Source organism: Anopheles coustani, chromosome 3 (genome assembly GCF_943734705.1).
Source record: "Anopheles coustani chromosome 3, idAnoCousDA_361_x.2, whole genome shotgun sequence".
Taxonomy (NCBI): Eukaryota; Metazoa; Arthropoda; class Insecta; order Diptera; family Culicidae; genus Anopheles; species Anopheles coustani.
The window spans coordinates 19,653,718-19,672,257 of NC_071288.1; the positions used below are offsets into that span (position 1 = coordinate 19,653,718).

Genomic DNA, 18,540 nt, shown 5'->3' on the forward strand with positions numbered 1-18,540 from the left:
ACCAACCGTTCAGCGGCGCGAAAGAAAGCAAGCTGCCGTTCCGGTGCGGGTTTACGTGGCGTGGCAACTGTTTTCTGCCCGTGGGCCGGGATTTGAAGAATTTTCATAAAAGTGAGAAAACAGTGCCACAATGTCACAATGTGCCGGTGGGTGGGTGAAGAAAATCCCCCCGGTCGACAAAATCCTCGCCGTCAACCATCCTGTTGTCGACTCGTCAACTCGAAAGGATGTGAAAACGCACGACGCAACGATTCGAACCGACCGAAACCGGGCTCACACATGATTAGCATACTCGGGAAAATATTGACTACTTTCCAATGCCACCGGTTCCACCGGATGCCCGAACCGGTACGATGTCTTCGATGCGAGGAAAATGATTGATGTCGAACTCAGCAAACCGTGCGTATGGGGTCCAAAAATGATGTTTGCATAAATACCATTAAAAACGGGATGGTGGTCGGTCCAGAAGAATACCGTCCGTAGCGGATAGAAATACCTCAGTACCGACGGTGGTTCCGAGATGGAAAGCAACCCATTGCATCTTTCAAAAATCCCACACTCGCTAAACAACGTTCGCATGGACGGTAAACAACTTTGAACTCGGTAGCGCCAGTTCCCTTTTCGGGGGACAATTTTATGAGTATTACCAAACAACAGTTTGCTTGTGGGGAATTAATACCAATTCCTTCGCCAGCTGTCGCGCAGCCTCAGAAATACGAACATTCGTACACCAACAACCGTGCCAGCTCAAACGCACTTCCCGGAAAAAGGAATCATACCTGGTTTAATTATTTCCAGGTTAACCTTATGTGTTGAGCTGGCAACCTCAGTATTGAAAAGGAATACGTGTTTTGTTCGATTATTTGTATGGTTTTGTTGTTACAAAAACGTTTTTACTAGTGTTGTGCTTAATGAATCTTTTGGCGAGATTCATTCATATGAATCTTTCACCTACGATTTATTCAGATGAATTCATTTGCGGATTCAAATCTTCAAAGCTTAATGTCCGCGCCGTAATGTAGGCAAAGGATGTACCTTTAGTACAGTCCTTTAGATTAGATAATTATGCTAGTAGTAATAGATGTGTTAGTAATAGATAAGTGATAAGTGTCCGTGAAATAAGATCTAGCGTTAAGATAACGTGTAAGATTACATCAATAAATGTATTTTAGTCTAAGCTGAACCATCTACTAGAACCTATCGGAAACACTTAATGAATCTTTCGAAACCTTAATGAATCTTCATGAATCTTTCATGGATCTCCCCGATTCTTTCATAGGCGTGGACAATGCGACAAAAAAAAACAACTTTGGGGACCCAACCCATTTTCGATTGGCTACTTTTCATCAGTTGGTGTGTCTTTGGGATTCATGAATCTCTCGACGAAAGATTCATGAATCCCTTATCAGCCAGAGATTCATTTAGATTCATGAATCTGAAAGACATTTTCACAACTCTAGTTTTTACTAAAAACGATACGACTATAAAGGGTCAAAGAAAATACCAGGAAGTTTACTACATAAAGTTTGAAACCAGTATATAAACAATATGAGCCACATCTAAAACTGGTATTACTGTTGAATTAAATGAAAGTACTTTGACAAATTGTCACCTTAACCATTGATGTAATTCCTTGCTGTTGATGGAAATAAAATTAGTTTTTACGATGTACATATTTACATACCGAACTTGGCCGGATGTGTGAAGGGTTCGGCTAACTTCCACTTCGCAGCCGGCCCCTTCCGGTGCGGCTTTTGACGAATCAATATTGACCAACCGAAGGGACGCACGCTGGCACTTCATGATGGATCGCCTTGGAGACTCAGCCACCTCAGCGCATGTTGCTTCATCCGAGTGGTATTATCATTAGTGCCCCGAGGGTGTATCCTTGCATTGCTGGAAATACGTTCTTGTAATACCGAGCGTATTACATTCCTCGATCCGGCCAAAGCAGCCTCCCAACCTGTGGCAAGTTTTTTTTCGTTCCTCTACTTTCCTCTTGGCTTCTCCATGTGAGCCACCCGATAGATAAACACACGCCTTCTCGCCCGCCTCTCGCACGGTTTATCTTATCAATCTGGCCGGTGGGCATGATCTGCCCGGCGAGATGCCGAAATAATGTTGTCAAATCCTTTCGAAACCAGCCTGCCCCATCCGAAGGAGTCACCGGGGAAGACCGGGTCCGATTCCGAGGGCACGTGCCGCCAGCGAACCGGCCAACACCGGGTCGGTATGCCGGCGTCCTAGGGTTCGTACTCGGTAGAACCGATGCTCTAGCCCCAAGGTAAACAAGAATCATGCCACTGTACACAAACAAACTCACCGGTTCTCTGGTTCGCCCGAGAAACGTCGAGAGGTTGCGATCGGTACGTTTCAAGTCCACAGTTTGAAGCCTACATTTCAAGCTCATAAAAAAAAAGTTCAGGATATGTTGATACGCTTCCACATTCAACCCTTTAAAAATATCCAACAAAAATGGTCCACGAAAGAGAAGAGAGATTTTTGTATTTGGCTAGAAGTAAATCCAAAAAGTTTTCTAAAGTTTTCTTCAATTTAATTTATATTCTCTTATGTCAGTTTATGTTTATGTTTATGTTTATTCTTATTGGTGTTTTCTCCAACTACTTAAGTAATTACAAAGAAAGTACTAGAGAGTAACGTAAATTTAAGAACAATTACAAACCAGTCAAACCTAAGAATAATTCCTTGTCAAATCCGAGATATGCAACTTGTCTGATGACTAACAAAATATTTGCTATCAGCTTTCGGTTTCCATCTTGTTAGACGGTGCTGATAACGCCAGGCCCAAAGTTTCTAGATGTTTCTTGTCTTGTAAACCTCACCCCACTCCTTCATACCAGCACCATTCCAGCAAACAATCCAATATTATGATGACAAACTGCTGTTATTATTTAGAAAGTGAATGATGGCGACTGAAATTAACACCATTCAACCCACCCTTTCGGCATAATTCCTACCGATTACTTCCCCCTTCGGCGGTTCAAAAACGTGCTTAAGCGGCTGAATAATGATAGTAAAATGACGCACCAAAAATACACCGAACTCGTCCTTCGCCCCTCGCCGAAGAGTTTGACATCGTTTGCCGTAGCGAAGCGATGCTCGGACATCATCAGCACCACCGCCAAGTAGTGATAGTCCGTAGATAAACAGGTCCACCTCGCCATAACCCGTCCCGCTGGACGAACAATTTATCATCAAATTCCATCCACCACCCACCGACCGGGGTTGGAAAATTTGCTATGGCTCATTATTTTGTTTACTTTCGCCGAAAGTCCGAAACGAGCGCAAGCGATCGAAGGGTAATTTATTGCAATTAGTGTATGATGAATGATGGGCGGGGGGGGAGAAGGTGGGGGGGGTGAGGCTTTCCCGTAGGGTGCGTAAGAAAAGCGTCCGAAATTAGAACGATGTCATCTATTTCATTTTGATTTCCATTTTTTTCCAGTGGAAAAATCCTTACTGCCGAGGCGTCGAGTTGTGTTTGTTTACAACGCGTCGTGGCATCGCGTCCGATACGCTCCTTCCGCTCGATAATTTCATTTCGCCCTTTAACGAACGGCCACAACTAGCCTTTGGAAATGGTGTCGACTGACTGGAGAGCAACCGAACGATCGACTTTCGATAAAAGCGACAGCATTTTCCGACTCGGAAAGCTTCCGCTTGAAGTAGCGAGCTTTTTCGGTTTCCCCTCGTTTGCCGAAATGGCGAATCGACCCGAAATCGAATTTGAGCTGTACTCTGGCAGATAAACAAGAGAGAAAATTTGAGTTTTCCACCGTGCCCGGTCAGACGTCCTCTGTTCCGGTTCTCTCATCACCTTCTAAGGATCCCGGATCTGCTGAGTGAGGATGGTGAATCGGGATGAGATGAGAAATCCTGCTCACTACATTCCCATGTAGGTTTAATTTTGTTTTCCTTTTTGTTATCTTTTGTTAAGATGTATACCCACATATACATACTATCTCACTTCCAACTCACTAATACCACCGGACCGGTTTCGTTGACAGGTTTTTCCGGAGTAGGATTCATTTGCATGCAAATCTCAGCTGATATTTTGGAGAAACGAATACACTTTCGTGTGACACTCGTCCAGCGCAGCTTAAAGTGGGTAATGGTTTACAGTGAATGAAATTTTTTTCGTTTCACTCTTCTTTTAAAAGAACGCTGAATTGAAGGAGTTTTCTCTGAGAAGGGGCAACATTCCGACGCAACCATTTCCCGACCGGAAGTAGACAGCAATTCTGCTGGCATTTAAAGCTTCGCCCAATCGACCCAAGCGATCATTGGATTGGGTGGTTTTATTTTTCATCGGAAAGTTACTTGGAAAAAAACGTTGCCAACGTGTTACATCTTGCACCAACTTCGTTGGAAGAGGGAAGATTATGACACGATTCGCTGCAACACCGGGATGCAGTCGATGCACTTGGGTGGTGAAAAGAATGTTCGAGTGCTGCATACAAACAAGGTTAAACCCGACGGCCTTTAAGCACCGTCTTTTGAACCACTTTCCTTATGCTTTCATCTTTTATGCATATTATCACCGGACAAGGAAAAGTGTGGCTTGAAGTTTCCCACCGTTCACCATTCCATGATCGTCCCAGGCGATGACCAGGAATTAATACCACATCAAGAAGGTGAGGTGTAGCCCGGCGGAAATGTTCAAACGGATGCAACTTTAAGAAGCGCGTAGTAAAAAACATTCATACACAGAATATTTTGAAACCATCGTACGAGCGCAAAGAACCGGGAAGAATGAACCATGAACGAGCGAGGTAGAAAAATGCCGAAGGAAAAGTTTTCAACTGCAGCTACACTTTAAAGCTTCGCCTTCGAGCACAAGAACAGCCGGGAAAAGTGGAAGGAAAACTATCGCCACAAGGCCACACGTTCCCACGCACAATCTCAGCCGCAAGGCGGAAGCTTCGCGTGCGGAAGGTGCAAAATTCGTACCATCCTTTCGGGGGGGTTTTCCCTCTCCGTGGCACTCGTTCGTTCGTTCGTTCGTTCCGGCGAAGAGGAACGTTGGCAAAAGTAATCAAAAATTCACCTTTCATGCAAGTAAAATCCCGTCCTGCGACCGGAAAAGTTGTCCGTAGTTCGGCGGTTCGCTTCTCGGTACGGTAGCGCTTGCACGGGAAGATCAGTGCCGGAGTTGTGATCATCGTCGATCGCGAACTACGCAAAGACCCCGGAATTACAAGTACACGCGTGGGGCAAAGCTTGCGCTAATAATAATGTCTAAGACTTTGGTGCCGCTGGCGTCTCCCTGACTTGGGCGCGGAAGCAGATGCATTGTAATACTCTGGCAAGTGCTGCCGTTATGCGGTTATGCTCCGCGTAGAGCTTACACGAAGGAATTTTAGCCTGTTTTCACTCGCGGCCCAATGGAAAGCTCCGGCCGGGTTGATAACAATTGCATGAGCATCATGTGTTTCAGACGAATTACCTTACGCCCTTCGGTGGGTGTATGCAAGATGGAAGTTTCCCGTCGTGGTTGTTGCTAGGGAAAATGATTAAATCGTTTACCGTATGCAGCTCTTGAAGCTCGCTATACAAATATCCGACGGCATGGACCGTTCAAACTATCAAACTTCAAACAGCTCGTTAGCGGATTACAGCTGGAGGAAAACCAAAAAATGCTTCCGTTTCCTGGCAAAGACAGAATTTTCCCACGAAGATGAAAATCATGTGTTTCTTCATGAACTATCCTAAACCTGAACCTTATAGATAAATATAAACCCAACACGTTAAGCAAACGAATATTAAAACATTTATCCTTTTTTCGTCTTTGTTCCCTGACGTTTCGAAAATAACTTTTTCCTTAACTTTCTTTTTTTTTCTTTTTTTTCTTTTCTTTTTAAAGTTTTAAAATAACTTTAACTTTCTTCCTCGTTTTCATTATCTAGTAATAATCATAATGCCAATTGGGGTGTTTTGTGTTGGAGCAAGGCAAAATGCAAAACTCCCTGCTGGACCAATTTCCCATTCCTTTACAGCGCATGGTTCTCTTTGGAAACAAAAACACAAACAAATGGAAAGCAAACAAAACCACCAACCTAATTTTCTACCGAGGACAATAACCGATTTTATTTCCCCCATCCTTTCCACTTTTCCAAAGAGAAGAAAACAAAAACGCGCCATAAAATCCCCAATGGCCATTTTATTAACACACAATGATAAGTACAATAGTGAATGGGAAACAACAAACGGAGGTGTGTACGTGTGCTTTATTTTATTTAGTTTCCCGCTCGTCCCGCGAACGAACGAACGAACGAACCGGAGCCATTTTCGTATTTTGAACGATAATCGCCTGGCGGAACGCGCTGTTCGGTGGTTTCGAAAATGGAAAACAAACCCCGGGAAAGCGACTGCACACGCTACAAGTGAATGTTTTTTTCCCATCCACACCGTCACACTTTCCGGTGCGGGCAAGAACCATGAAACCACGTGTGCGTTTGTACGGACGAACGTACTGGAGCGAACAAATATTATGGCAAAAGGAAGACCGGACGACAGAGATTGGTTTTTGAACTTCCCACTGCGAACATAAAAGCATTTCACGTTTCCCCACCGTTTTCGTCCTCCGGGTTCAGTGGAAGTCGCGAAAAGTCGTGAAAAAGGGGAGAAAATGAAGTACGATAAACCAGAGAACGGTAGGAGCGTTCCATAGCGGTTTGAAAGAAAACCGTAAACGGATTACAGTGGATAACTTCTTATTTCGACGAGAGCAAGTGACCGACTGGGTCGAACGGATGTAATATTTTTACACACCATATTTTCCTTTAACGGCACCGGGCAGTCGATTGGTCGATATGGGCGTTATGTTTGCATTTGCGGTCAACTAATGGTTTATGAGCCGGTAAGAAACGTGCAAAGTGAGCGAACGAACCGAGTGGCCCCGATCATAAAAGTTATAAAGAAGCCGATCACGTCACGTGCAATTGGATACTATCACCATATGTGTGTATGGTTTCGCTACACTCATGAATCGAATAGGTAAATAATTGGATTGATATGAAAAGGATGACTTACTAGATAATTTAAAAATAAATTATGTACTATATAAACAACCAATATTAAAGACTAGTCAATTACACTAGCATGAACGTACATGGACGGACATAATAATGTTTTATGTAAAAACCATGAATGCTAGCAACTTTCTTTTAAACCCATCATAAAAAGAAGGATATCTTGTGTTATCATTTCAATTGAATTCGTCGTTGCCAAAACAGTAAACCAACTACGTTTGATGGTTTCTTCTTGTTCGCACTGCCAACTTTATGCCGGAGTAAACTTGTTGGATATTGTGAGCCTTTTTATAAGCATCTAATTTTTGCATATCATATATATTTAAGCATATCTCTCACCAAGTTCCCAAAGAGGATTAGATTGTGGCTGGCAATCAGCGTAAAGGACCGTTGTTCTGTCTTTGAATACTTTCGGTGTATGGAGAGGTTAATTTCTCTATTCCAGAAGTGTTTCGGCTATTGGTAAATTGTCAGTCAGTTGTGCTAAGGCTGCATTGACTGCGTGCACACCGTTAAACTACTAAACTGATCTAACGTTACACAAAAATGTAATACACTCGTTTATCTTTCGTAGTTTTTATATCTATCGCAGATGAAAGAACGCTCTTTTCTGATGTATTGGTTATTTTATCATTTACGAAAAAGAGTTTAGTTTTTACCTTTTCGTGTTCCAACAGTTGTTTTCAGACACCAAATGGCGGTTTGTTCTCTGCATTTCTTTTCTTATTTTACGTTTTCTCCATTCTGGCCAACATCAACATGACTGCAGTCAACAAAAACAGCCTCAACTGACGGTCTGGGCCTCTTTCTTGTTTAATTAGAAACTTGAACCATTCCATAATTGGCATTCCCGTTGGTAGTTTGAGTGGTTGCCCATTTGCTTCTTCGCAAGGGTGAATTGGTTTTGGTTTGCAAACTTTTCGGTTTTTTCAGTTACTTTCCCTGCTCGCAAGTCCTCAAATGCATCTCGAACAACTGGTGTTTTCCCTTTCTATGGAAAATACAGGATGGACGATGAAGAAAAGGTGAATTGGTTTGAAGTGGCCCAGTGAAGTGCTAAAGTTTTCCCTCCCCGCTCGGTTCTTGGTATTGGTGAGGAAACCGAGTGTAAAGAAAATTTATAACCATTGGGCAAGAAACCATCGGTCGCGTATGGCCATGGGGCCATCATCATCAAAAAGTTAGAAGCGTACTATTACGGCCAACGGAACAAATTACAGGCCATCCCCGTTGGACGAGCCGAATCTACGGAAAAGAGACATTCACATTCATGTTCCTTATACTAGACCAAGGGTGGTGGAATTGGGTGAGAGAATGAATCACATGAAATTGGGTGGAAATGATGAATTTTAACACCATTTGCAATTCAGTCTGCAGATAATCAGCTTGTCAAACTAAACTTCCGTTTGATCAATTCTAGACATGCAGTCTTAAAAAGAGTTCAACTTCCTAAACACGTTCCTTTGCTACAAACCAAAAGTTCTTGCTACTCTCTTGAGTTAACCTCGTAACAGTGAAGAGTAAGTATTTAATATTCGTTTTCTATCCAAGAGTACATATCGTTGAGTGCACTTGTTACGTGTCTACAGACATTTTGATGCATCTTTGCACATACCATCGACATCAGCCATGGTCGGAAATAAGGAGCAAGCGGTTCCGCCGTGATGTAATGGAATTTGGCAGTAATGAAGGTCTATTCAAAGATGTGGACGCCTAACATTAATGTCATTTATTGTGCGAAAATGCTTTCGTATCGTATTTTCTCTTGAAAAAATGTATCACTTATAGATTCGTGTTTTTACAGAAGCAGTTGCAGTGAAAATTTCATTAGATTTGATCGATTTCATTTGATCGTGAATTTTGAAACCACGCTTTACAATTTTTGGATAAACTTTGAATTGACTGAAAGTTGGGAACTATAGATCTAAAAACAAAGTCAACTGTAGAGCTTGCAAACGTTGAACATATCCTAAAATGATTCAAATAATTTTAAATTTCTTTATTTGAATATTTTTGCAGATTCGTCGAGTTCATCGATTTGTATCATTGGGTGTCTTGGATAAAGCGGAACTAGCATCATTCATTTTACGAGAACGGAACGAACCTGTTGGGTTCAGGAATGGTTAAAGATATTTGAATAACATTAGGTCAAATCGTTTAAATCAAATTTGGTAACGCCCATTCATATATCAGGAAGAGAAATTGTGTTATTATTTAACTTTATAATCTTTTTAAATATAAAAAACTTAGCTCCGATTACATCGCAACCGATTTTATTGTCAAAAAACCTCAAAAAAATTGAAGTGTCAATTCAACGAAATCTCGTACTGTCATTGAATCCGAAACTTCAACACCTTGTTATTAAATTAACTTGGTTTTCCTGATTCCAACTTTCAAGTCGTTTCGACAAAACGTAAACATTGTACGTCTTGTTTACTGGTTCCTACGGTGATACAAAATAAAATTAAATTGCATATACGTGAAAAGTGCCTTTTAGAAGAGCCGCTGTGGTGATTGTAGCCAATTGTGAAATGGCCGACCAGGAAACAAACGGGTACAACGACGAGGCGAGTGATTTCAAGAGAAAAAGTAATGCCAGTCTTCGCGACATCGACCAGGAAGACGACGCCGAAGAAACAACCAAACAGTCGGAAAAGGCGCAGGAATACATCCGAAATATACTCAGCGAACGGGTTACACTCGGCCGGAAGTATCCCATCGCGGACCGTCTCTTAGAAAAAGGTAAACGAAAGTACTTCTCCGCAAACGGGAGTGTCGTTTTTTCACGCGTTTGTTCTACCCTTTGTAGAAGTCGAAACAGTACAGAAGAGTGGAAAACCACCGGCGAGACGCTATATCGACATCTACCGGGAAAAGCCCATCAAGGTGCAGGTGAAGGTACTCGTGCCGGTTAAAGAACATCCAAAGTTCAACTTTGTTGGCAAACTGCTCGGTCCCAAAGGCAACTCGCTGAAGCGCCTGCAGGAGGAAACGATGTGTAAAATGGCCATTCTCGGCCGGGGGTCCATGAAGGACCGCAAAAAGGAGGAAGAACTGCGGCTCGCAATGGATCCGAAGTATGCTCACCTCAACGACGATTTGCACGTTGAAATTAATGCCCTCGGACCGCCAGCCGAAGCGCACGCCCGGATCGCATACGCCTTGGCCGAAGTGCGAAAATTTCTCATCCCAGATAGTAATGATTTCATCCGCCAAGAACAGATGCGTGAAATGCTCGAAGATCCGGAATGTGAACTGCCGATCAAAAAAGGATACAAAAAGTCACTCGTTCCTTCGCTTCCTCCTGCCATCGAGCATCCGCCACCATCGGCGATGTTGTCTAGCCCTCCGATACCACCGTCGTCCAGGGTTTTACATCCCCAGAAGAAGGTTCTCTCGATACTGGACAAGGCTCGTACTGCCATGGAGGAAAACCACATACCACGGTTTGCGGACAACATTAAGATACGAAAAGTCTTCATGCTCATAAGTTGATATCGATTTTAGATCATCGTCACTTCGCTACGAAGAGTCCCGATACGAGAGAGGCCACTATGAATCTTCCTACGCGTATCACCCTCAACCGCCCCCACCACCACCGCCTAGGCCCAAATATGATTCGAGCGACTACGAGCACGAATACCGGAGGGACTACTATCGTGAATCTGCTCCATATTCCGGTAAGTTTCTTACCATTTTCAGCTTTTTCCACAGGAATGAAGTAAACGCGTCAACCCAACTAAAACAAATCTACCTTATTAATCGTGGAATAATGCGTGTTTTAAAAATATAAATCTTCCAACCCAAAACCTAAACAAACAACCAAAACCCTGTACGTGCAGCTTCTCCGAAGGCGTCCACACCGTCGATGGGCGGTCGTACATGGAAACCATCGGCGTACGGTGGGACATCATCTCGCGCCGAAATCGCACCGAAACATCATGGCGCTCGGGATCCGCGCTCGTGCCGGCACGCGCCATACTCACGACATTCAAAGTGAACCAGCAATCCGGGGTGCTAACGGGATGTTTCGAGTGACTTTAAAATCGTTATTGAACGTTCTTCCTTAAATTACGCATTGCCATTGTTGAATATAGCCAGTACTAGAGGATTTTTTCGGACAATTTATAGAAGAGGGCAAGATACAGTAGTTTTCGCGTTTGCTAAATATCGAAAACATCATACTATAACGTTCGACTGCAATACTTCGATATTCGTTATCGTAAAATAAAAACTCAATACAAGTTTTCAACAAGTTAACGTTACACAAACCTATAAAAACCAAAACGTTGTAAGCATGCAAAGCACATAAAAGTTACAAACGTATAATACAATTACTTAATAAATGCTACAAGACTATAATATTGCACAGTGCAAAAACTGACATTATAAACAATAATAAAAGCTATACCATCCGAGTTTGTAGAGTTGTTAATGCGCTATAGTACAAAATAGATGAAATAATAAACCAAAAGCAAACAAGTAAAATAAACAAGTTAATTAACCAAGAAGCTTGAAAGTAATAATCAAAACATCAAAACAAAGGAATATACGTAAACAAGAACAAATGCAACCATGGACAATGTTGAAATAGCATGGTTTGCAAACATTGAAACATTTCCTTCAACAAACTTTCCCGTGTTATTTCCACGAGGCGCGAGATGTATCAACGCTTTAGGAAACAATTTCGTGACATATTAAAAATATTGTAATACTTATAAAGGAGACCTAAAAGTAGAGACGATTGATTTGCTAATAATATTGCTTAAACAAACAACCACCAAAATAAATACAAAAAAGAAACACTCGGTAGAGTCAAACAATAATAAAAAATATAAATGTTAATAACATAAAAGAAATGAGTAAATTAATAAAGCGAATAACCATCAAGCAGTTGGAATCATAAATGGAACAAACATGTTTTCCCCGGAAACAGCATCTGCTATTTCATGGTGGTTTTAATATATGCCCGTTTCTCAATCAACAAGGTTATTTTATTCCCTACAGTGCAACGAAACAATGTCAACCAAGGGGTCACGATCCAGCAGTTCCCACCCACTGCCACCACAAACCACGGTAACAATCAACCAATGATCTCGATCGATTGTTCGATGAATTGTGCGTTCCCGATGCCAAATGAAGCCTACCTTACGAGGACTGTTGCGGCCAACGGTACCTGGTACACATCATATGCGCCACGTTGAACGTTGAAGCATTGGTCACGGGACAATCGGATAAACTCAGTCCGAATAGAGGAGGAGATAAGTGTTCATAGTATGGCATGCGTTCAGCGGCAAAGGTAAGAGTGGAAAACGATTTGCAAAGGGTTGGTTTATGCAATAAAAACAGCGTTATTTGTTTACTTTTATTCTTTTCTACATTTTGAAATTCAAGCTTGTTGGCAACCATGTTTTGGTGATTCTCGGCGAGAATAATCTACGTTGCAATTTTCACAGCTCGCATGTGCCTTTTCAACTGTTTTCCTTGCCGATCAAAATACTGCTATACAGACACATATAGTACGTAATAAGACGATTAAAAACAAACATTCCTTAACACACCGTCGCTGGTAAATTTCGGTTTGTACAAACGGCCCAACGCAGATTTTAATCACGTTTTTTACTCGGTTGTGCCGGTTTGGAAGGATAAATCACAAACAGCGCCAGCTGGATACCACTCAAAGAAACGGCCGCCAAATTTTGCAACTGCAGAAACGGATGAAAAACAGAATCAATTTAATGCTAGAGCTCCACCCTAACCCACGTTAGGTTTGCTTACCACGACGAACACGTTGTTCAGAATTACACCGTACAGCAGCCAACTCAAGCCGACGATCGTACCGGACAGGATCATGGCGAACGGAAGACCCTCTGTGCTCTTACGACGGATGATATCCGGTAGGCCAAACAACGGTTGCCCGATCAGGCACAGCATCAGCACGGTGATGATCATTCCGAACCGATCCTCCACCACGGCTGGGTTTTCAATTTTCGCATACCCGAGGATGGTGAGCGTGAACAGCGCGGTAAAGCCAACCTGCCGCCAAAAGCTACCCCTACCTTCCGGTGGGGTGTACAGTAGGAAGAACGTCGTGTAGACGATGCTGATCGCCAGACCGACCAGGTTCGCGTTGGTCATCGCCGAGTCACCCATGAGGATGCCGTGCTGCAGGAAGAGAACGGTGCTGGTCGGGGGACAAAAGGGTAAATTGCATGAGATTGCACTACGTCCGATAAGCAATGGCCGGCATTTGAAATGCACGTGCAACGGTGATGTAAGGTGATCACCCAACTTACAGCCCGCAACCGCCGACGAACGGCATCGCCGAAAAGCCGTCCGTGGTGCCCTTCTTCCGGATGTCGTTGCACACGAAGCAACCGCTAAACATTTGCCCAACCGTCAAAACTCCGGCCGCGAAACCAACCTGCTCCTTGTACGGCTGAAGTGCTTGCGAAATTGCTTCCATTTTCTACCGCACTTGTTTTGTTTTGCAAATAGAACCCAAAACCTTTCGCACACCGGAAAGCTGGAGCTCAAAACACACCGATTCGCGAAGCACTACGGTAGGAACGCTACTAAGCGATCCGCGTCTGGACCGGCGCGCCGATCAACATCCCCCAACTCCTCCAGCTGATGAGGTGAAGAACTGTCCAATCATCACAGCAATCTCCCTCAGACCGGTTGAGCATGTGTTCGTGAGGGAGCATGGCAACCATTGTATTGCGGCGATGACGTTTTCGAGGTCACCCCCTCCCCGTCAGCCCCACTAGAAACTGGATGCTTCACCATTGCTTTGGATCCAACCCACCCCTTGTCGCGATCGATTACAACCGCCTCAGAACGTGACTCGGCACGTTCTCTATCGGATGCGCTTAGGTTTTTGCGCGTAGTTGCGACGCGCGGACGACTCAGGTTTACCACACTCACCATCAAGTGGTCGCGGTGATGATGATAGGCGACAAATTAAAGAAAATAGAGTAAAAAAACCGTAGGGGGATACAGAAGTCTTCCTCGTGCAAACATCCCGATGGTGATTCCTAGCCATTTCGGTGTGTTCCGCTTCTTCAGTTGGAACGACAGTTGCGCGAAGCTGCTATTATCTTATCTTATCGCACCGATGTTTGACTCGGCTTCCCTCGATATTATGAAGAGTGGCATCGTTTGTGTTTTACGTGCAATGATAACGGTTCGCATCATTTATTTCTTCGTTTAGAAACGATTTGTAAAAGTAAATCATTTGTCAAGAGATGATAAAATAAAATGAATAAAAATAAACTTTGTGATAAAATAAATTCCTTGCAGTAAAAATAAACACAAATCAAGTATTTTCTCAGTGTAAAGTTTATCACAATCATGCCTCCGAATGGCTTCTTTCTTTTCCAAATTATTTCACTACGATGATTCACTTCCATTTTCCAAAAGCCCCAAACTTCGTTTTTGATTAAATGAAGAAACAAATCACAAACAAAACCACGACCCATCCGGCCCATCCAGCCCCAACTTGGGCTTCCTTATCAGCCTCTCCACAGACATCTAGATTGTAGAAGTTGAACAAAAAAAGAACGATGAGGAGTTTGAGTGCAGTGAGAACCACGTGGCGAGACGAATCGGATTTATTGTTTCTTTTTCTTGTCCGCTGATCCTGCAGCGGGATAAACAATAAATAAGGATAACTGGGCCGCGCACAAAGCAAGGGCGATTATTTTTTGGACCTAAAAATAGAAGAAAAGAAGAAAATTTAATGCTTTGACAAGCCGCTTGTGAACAAATCCGTGCGGTTAGTGAAACGCCTCGTAAGACACTTACCACAATGAATGAATTGTCGATCAGCAACCCATACACTAGCCACAGGATGGACGCACCGGTTGAGGCCAGAATGGCCGGCAGGGGTAAACTGGCACTGCTTTTCTCACGAATCACGTTACCCTGGATGGATTGTGGTTGAGAAAGGCGATTATGTTCTTTTCGGACAATCGGTGTCCATTGCGGGATCGTACGCGCTTACCAACTGTGCCAGGGGGAGGGCAATGAAGGCCAGGGCCAGCACGGTCAGTACCAGCCCGAGACGAAACATTACGAGCGGGCTATCATTCTGTGACCCGTAGGCGAGAATGCCGGCCGTGATGGTACTCGTGGTAACCGCAAGTCTGTAGAACGGAACCCGCACATCGACCGGCGTGAACCGGAAGTACCAGGAAGAGAAGAACACGGAACAGAGCAACGTGGCGATGCTCGTCCAAATCAGGGCCGATGCTTGCAGCTTCAATGAGTACTGCAACTGAAGCAGGGAACTAAGACACTAGGTTACTTCAAAACACTTCCATTCTTGTGGGTTACTCACAGGCCACATCCACCGACGAAACGGAGCGGAGAAAACCCGGCCGTGGTGCCACGACGTCGAATTTCGGCACAGATGAACCAACCGGCCAGATACTGGGACACCGTCAACAAACCGGCCGCCTGTCCGATCAGCTCCCGATGAGGTTGAAGAACCTCCAGAACTTCGTGTGCCATTTCTAATCGTTTCGGAACGATCTCGTACGCTCTTGAAAATCGAGGATGCTCGGACAGAGAGGTACTTCACATGACAGCGGCTTTAATGTGACTGCGATTAACACCAGAGTGATACAAACGCAAACGATAGAGCAGCATCCCATGTGAGAAGTAATCAAGCGCGGTTCTAAGATGAGGTGAATATTCCTCCTGAGATGAGATTTGCTCAAATCTCTTGCAAACGCGCTCGGAATCTAGTAGACCATGACTTCACGATGTTTACGTAGCCATTAACACCCTGCTACGATTTGTTTAAAAGCCCGGTGTTTAGTCTCAAAATACCGTACTATATAAGCAATTTATCGTTGTATATTTCTTACTCTCGTTTTATTATTTCTTTTATTAAAACCCTGCTTTATTTTTCCTAGTTTATAAAAGACAAAGTTTCCCCTTCATCTCCATTCATCATTTTCACACCACGTGCCCTTCCCGGAGCCATTTTGCCGCCTCATTTGTGCCACCGAGCACCGGAAACGACACTCGAATCTCGTTCCAGCCCGGAAAAGATAAACTTCCTTTTGCGAAAAGACTCGTTACGGTGGCTAATCGGGGCTCTCGGTGCTGGCGTTCGCATTCGTCCATTGGTAGAAACTATTTCGAACGACTTGCAGTTGGCGCGCAACCGGAAGCTCGCCATTTGCCTTCCATTTCCATCGTTCCGTTGTTTCGTTGCGAGCATGGAAGAAGCTTTTCCCGATATTAAGAAACCGTGTGGGTGTGCAGTGTGTGCCGAGTGTGTTGGGTGATATGATTTTGCAGCCGTACACACACAAAAGACCACCATGGATTTCACCGCCGGAAAACTCAAGTCGTCGTTTGCTGGTAAGTATTAACCGAAGATGGTTTTATCTTTGTGAAGCCAACCGTACCCTTTAACGGTTTCGAACGGAAGCCTCCATCACCGGGGACATTAGCATACCATTTTGTGATTATAAAACGGTGCAACATGTGGGAAACATTTATTTTCTTCGAATGCAAAATTCTCACAAACAATGGCTTCGCCTGAAAGCTCCATTTAATTCACAACAGGTGGCTTCTGATAAGAACCGTTGGCAATGGTTTTGCGTTGTAAAACTTCTTTCTATTCACGAAGACATTCGCATTCCTCGGTGACTGTTACGAAACTTCATGATTCAGTCACTACTCAGCGTGTACCTGGCGTTTCGATAAAAACACTGCGAAGGTAACATTTTAATCAACACGAGAGACGGGGTTTTTTTTTGACGTCAACCCCATTTGGAAGACAACGAACGTACGAGTTTAATATTCTAATGTAAAGTTTTATCCTAAACATTACGACCCACCCGTAGAGAGAGATATGGCGGCTCGCACATGAAGACGAACGTCGAAAATTTACGTCTGTCTGGATGTGCACACGACCATATCACTACTTACTATTTCGCAACCGCGGAATTGCGAATGTGCTCGGCAAAGCATGTTCTGTTCGGCTACTGAATAAGACATGATGTCCACAGAATTTCACAACGCTGACACGGCAAGGCTTAAGAGGGTAAGCTTTAGGCGTGGTGAAGAAGACATTTCTAGTACCCGGTTTTATCCTACTTTAACGTTTCTCGTCCAAAACATGCTCCACAAGTCAACCCCAAAAAAAAAGGTTCTCTCCTACTTTCTTTCGTTTGAAAGTAGTATTTAGTGTCCTTGGAAAGTCTATATTTGTTACAGAAATATTGTGTATTCATAAATTAGTTCCTACAAAAAATGAAGAACACAAGAATCATCGGCCAATTCCAACTCCATGGAAAACTTCATGGAGCAATTTGTACATGAAGTTGGTTGAAAGTACACATAAATAGGTTTTTGTTTGATTTGAACTATTTTATTTCAATTTTCTACAGCGTCGAGCTCAAAATTCAATACGTGACTAAGCCTGCAACGCATTAAGCAACGCACCACGGTTGAGTAACTTAAACTAACGATAAATTTAAGCAGACCGTCACGTCGTATACACCTCGAGGGCGACTCTGCACGGATGTTTGGACCATGTTATCGTTCGTTTTACGCCTTATCAGCGCTTATCAGACTTTAGCTACAGTCGCTCGATAAGGTTTCGAAACGTTGCTCGAGGACACACAGCAAGAACTGCGAAAGCTATTTCAACCGAACCGTGGAAGGGGAATTTGGTTTTAAAAATGGTTTAAGGTAGGTTTTTGTGTTTGAGAAAAAAAACTGTTTTGATAACTTTGGGAAGTAATAAGAGAAATTGTTGTGGATTTTCGACAAAAGAGACTTTAGCTTCCACAAAAACAATAATATCCATCAATCAATTTAACGATGCCATCCAAGTATCAGCTCGTCATTAATCACCCTTTTTGCCCGGCTTATAAACGTTAACAACTTGCGTTCCATCGATCTGACCTCAGAGGAGTTCGGGCCGACTGCTCTGGTCCTATCGCGAGCGACGTTGTGCTTAATTAATATTCGTTAGTAAGTTAGTGTGGCCCAATGTTGACCTCTCCTCGTGTCAGCCGGTCCAAAGTTGAACCGGCAAGCCACAGCGAAATTATGCTTATTGCAGGCGAAAACTTCTGCTGACCCAGCCACTTTTCCATCTCTTCAACATCCATCCCAAAGCACACACACACACACGCACCGTGTCGTATCTAATAATCCTCCCAGTTCTGGCAGGTGTTTGGTTTCATTCAGTTACATTTGGCCGCGTCGATGATGCTGACCTTGCACGAGACTTTCCCGCACGTTTCATCGTTCGGTTCATTCAATCCCACCCTCTATGGGCACCCTCTTCCCGCCCACAGCAACCCGGAGGCTTGTCATCCCCGTCAGAGATTTCCGAACATCATTCTACGCGGACACCGTTACCGCTCATTTGTCATTTAGCTCTATCCACCCAGTTCCAATGATGGCCGGAAAATCCGCTGGCACGCGTAATAAAAGGGATCAAAATCGATCGCACAAA

The 18,540-nt window shown here is 43.6% G+C and overlaps 3 protein-coding genes across 4 annotated transcripts; 1 reads left to right on the top strand and 2 right to left on the bottom strand.

Moving 5' to 3' along the window:
* The first annotated feature begins 9,525 nt into the window (after positions 1-9,525).
* LOC131260797 (KH domain-containing, RNA-binding, signal transduction-associated protein 3-like) lies at positions 9,526-12,268 on the top strand. Of its 2 annotated transcripts, none has more exons than XM_058262618.1 (4): positions 9,526-9,794; positions 9,862-10,498; positions 10,560-10,732; positions 12,060-12,268. In XM_058262618.1, the coding sequence occupies exons 1-4, from the start codon at positions 9,584-9,586 to the stop codon at positions 12,254-12,256; spliced, it is 1,218 nt and encodes a 405-aa protein (XP_058118601.1). In that variant the 5' UTR covers positions 9,526-9,583; the 3' UTR covers positions 12,257-12,268. The 2 variants fall into 2 exon arrangements, with proteins under 2 accessions (XP_058118601.1, XP_058118602.1); XM_058262619.1 differs by lacking the exon at positions 12,060-12,268 and adding an exon at positions 10,895-11,828.
* A 349-nt stretch (positions 12,269-12,617) lies between these two features.
* On the bottom strand, positions 12,618-13,518 carry LOC131260799 (sugar transporter SWEET1-like). The gene is made up of 3 exons (XM_058262620.1): positions 13,349-13,518; positions 12,831-13,236; positions 12,618-12,757 (listed from the first exon to the last, which is right to left on the bottom strand). The coding sequence occupies exons 1-3, from the start codon at positions 13,516-13,518 to the stop codon at positions 12,659-12,661; spliced, it is 675 nt and encodes a 224-aa protein (XP_058118603.1). The 3' UTR covers positions 12,618-12,658.
* A 936-nt stretch (positions 13,519-14,454) lies between these two features.
* On the bottom strand, positions 14,455-15,566 carry LOC131272424 (sugar transporter SWEET1-like). Its single transcript, XM_058274151.1, has 4 exons — positions 15,394-15,566; positions 15,058-15,343; positions 14,859-14,978; positions 14,455-14,764 (listed from the first exon to the last, which is right to left on the bottom strand). Exons 1-4 carry the CDS (start codon positions 15,564-15,566, stop codon positions 14,666-14,668), a joined length of 678 nt encoding a protein of 225 aa, XP_058130134.1. The 3' UTR covers positions 14,455-14,665.
* Between the last annotated feature and the right edge of the window lie 2,974 nt (positions 15,567-18,540).

What these genes read in the sequence shown, in the direction of transcription:
- LOC131260797 (XM_058262618.1), top strand. Translation starts at nt 9,584, where the DNA reads ATGGCCGACCAGGAAACAAACGGGTACAACGACGAGGCGAGTGATTTC. An exon ending in GGACCGTCTCTTAGAAAAAG is followed by an intron (nt 9,795 to 9,861) that starts GTAAACGAAAGT and finishes TACCCTTTGTAG; the next exon opens with AAGTCGAAACAGTACAGAAG. An exon ending in GAGGAAAACCACATACCACG is followed by an intron (nt 10,499 to 10,559) that starts GTTTGCGGACAA and finishes TATCGATTTTAG; the next exon opens with ATCATCGTCACTTCGCTACG.
- LOC131260799 (XM_058262620.1), bottom strand. Translation starts at nt 13,518, where the DNA reads ATGGAAGCAATTTCGCAAGCACTTCAGCCGTACAAGGAGCAGGTTGGT. An exon ending in TTCGTCGGCGGTTGCGGGCT is followed by an intron (nt 13,237 to 13,348) that starts GTAAGTTGGGTG and finishes TCCCCCGACCAG; the next exon opens with CACCGTTCTCTTCCTGCAGC. An exon ending in TGAACAACGTGTTCGTCGTG is followed by an intron (nt 12,758 to 12,830) that starts GTAAGCAAACCT and finishes CCGTTTCTGCAG; the next exon opens with TTGCAAAATTTGGCGGCCGT.
- LOC131272424 (XM_058274151.1), bottom strand. Translation starts at nt 15,566, where the DNA reads ATGGCACACGAAGTTCTGGAGGTTCTTCAACCTCATCGGGAGCTGATC. An exon ending in TTCGTCGGTGGATGTGGCCT is followed by an intron (nt 15,344 to 15,393) that starts GTGAGTAACCCA and finishes CTAGTGTCTTAG; the next exon opens with TTCCCTGCTTCAGTTGCAGT. An exon ending in TCGACAATTCATTCATTGTG is followed by an intron (nt 14,765 to 14,858) that starts GTAAGTGTCTTA and finishes TTCTATTTTTAG; the next exon opens with GTCCAAAAAATAATCGCCCT.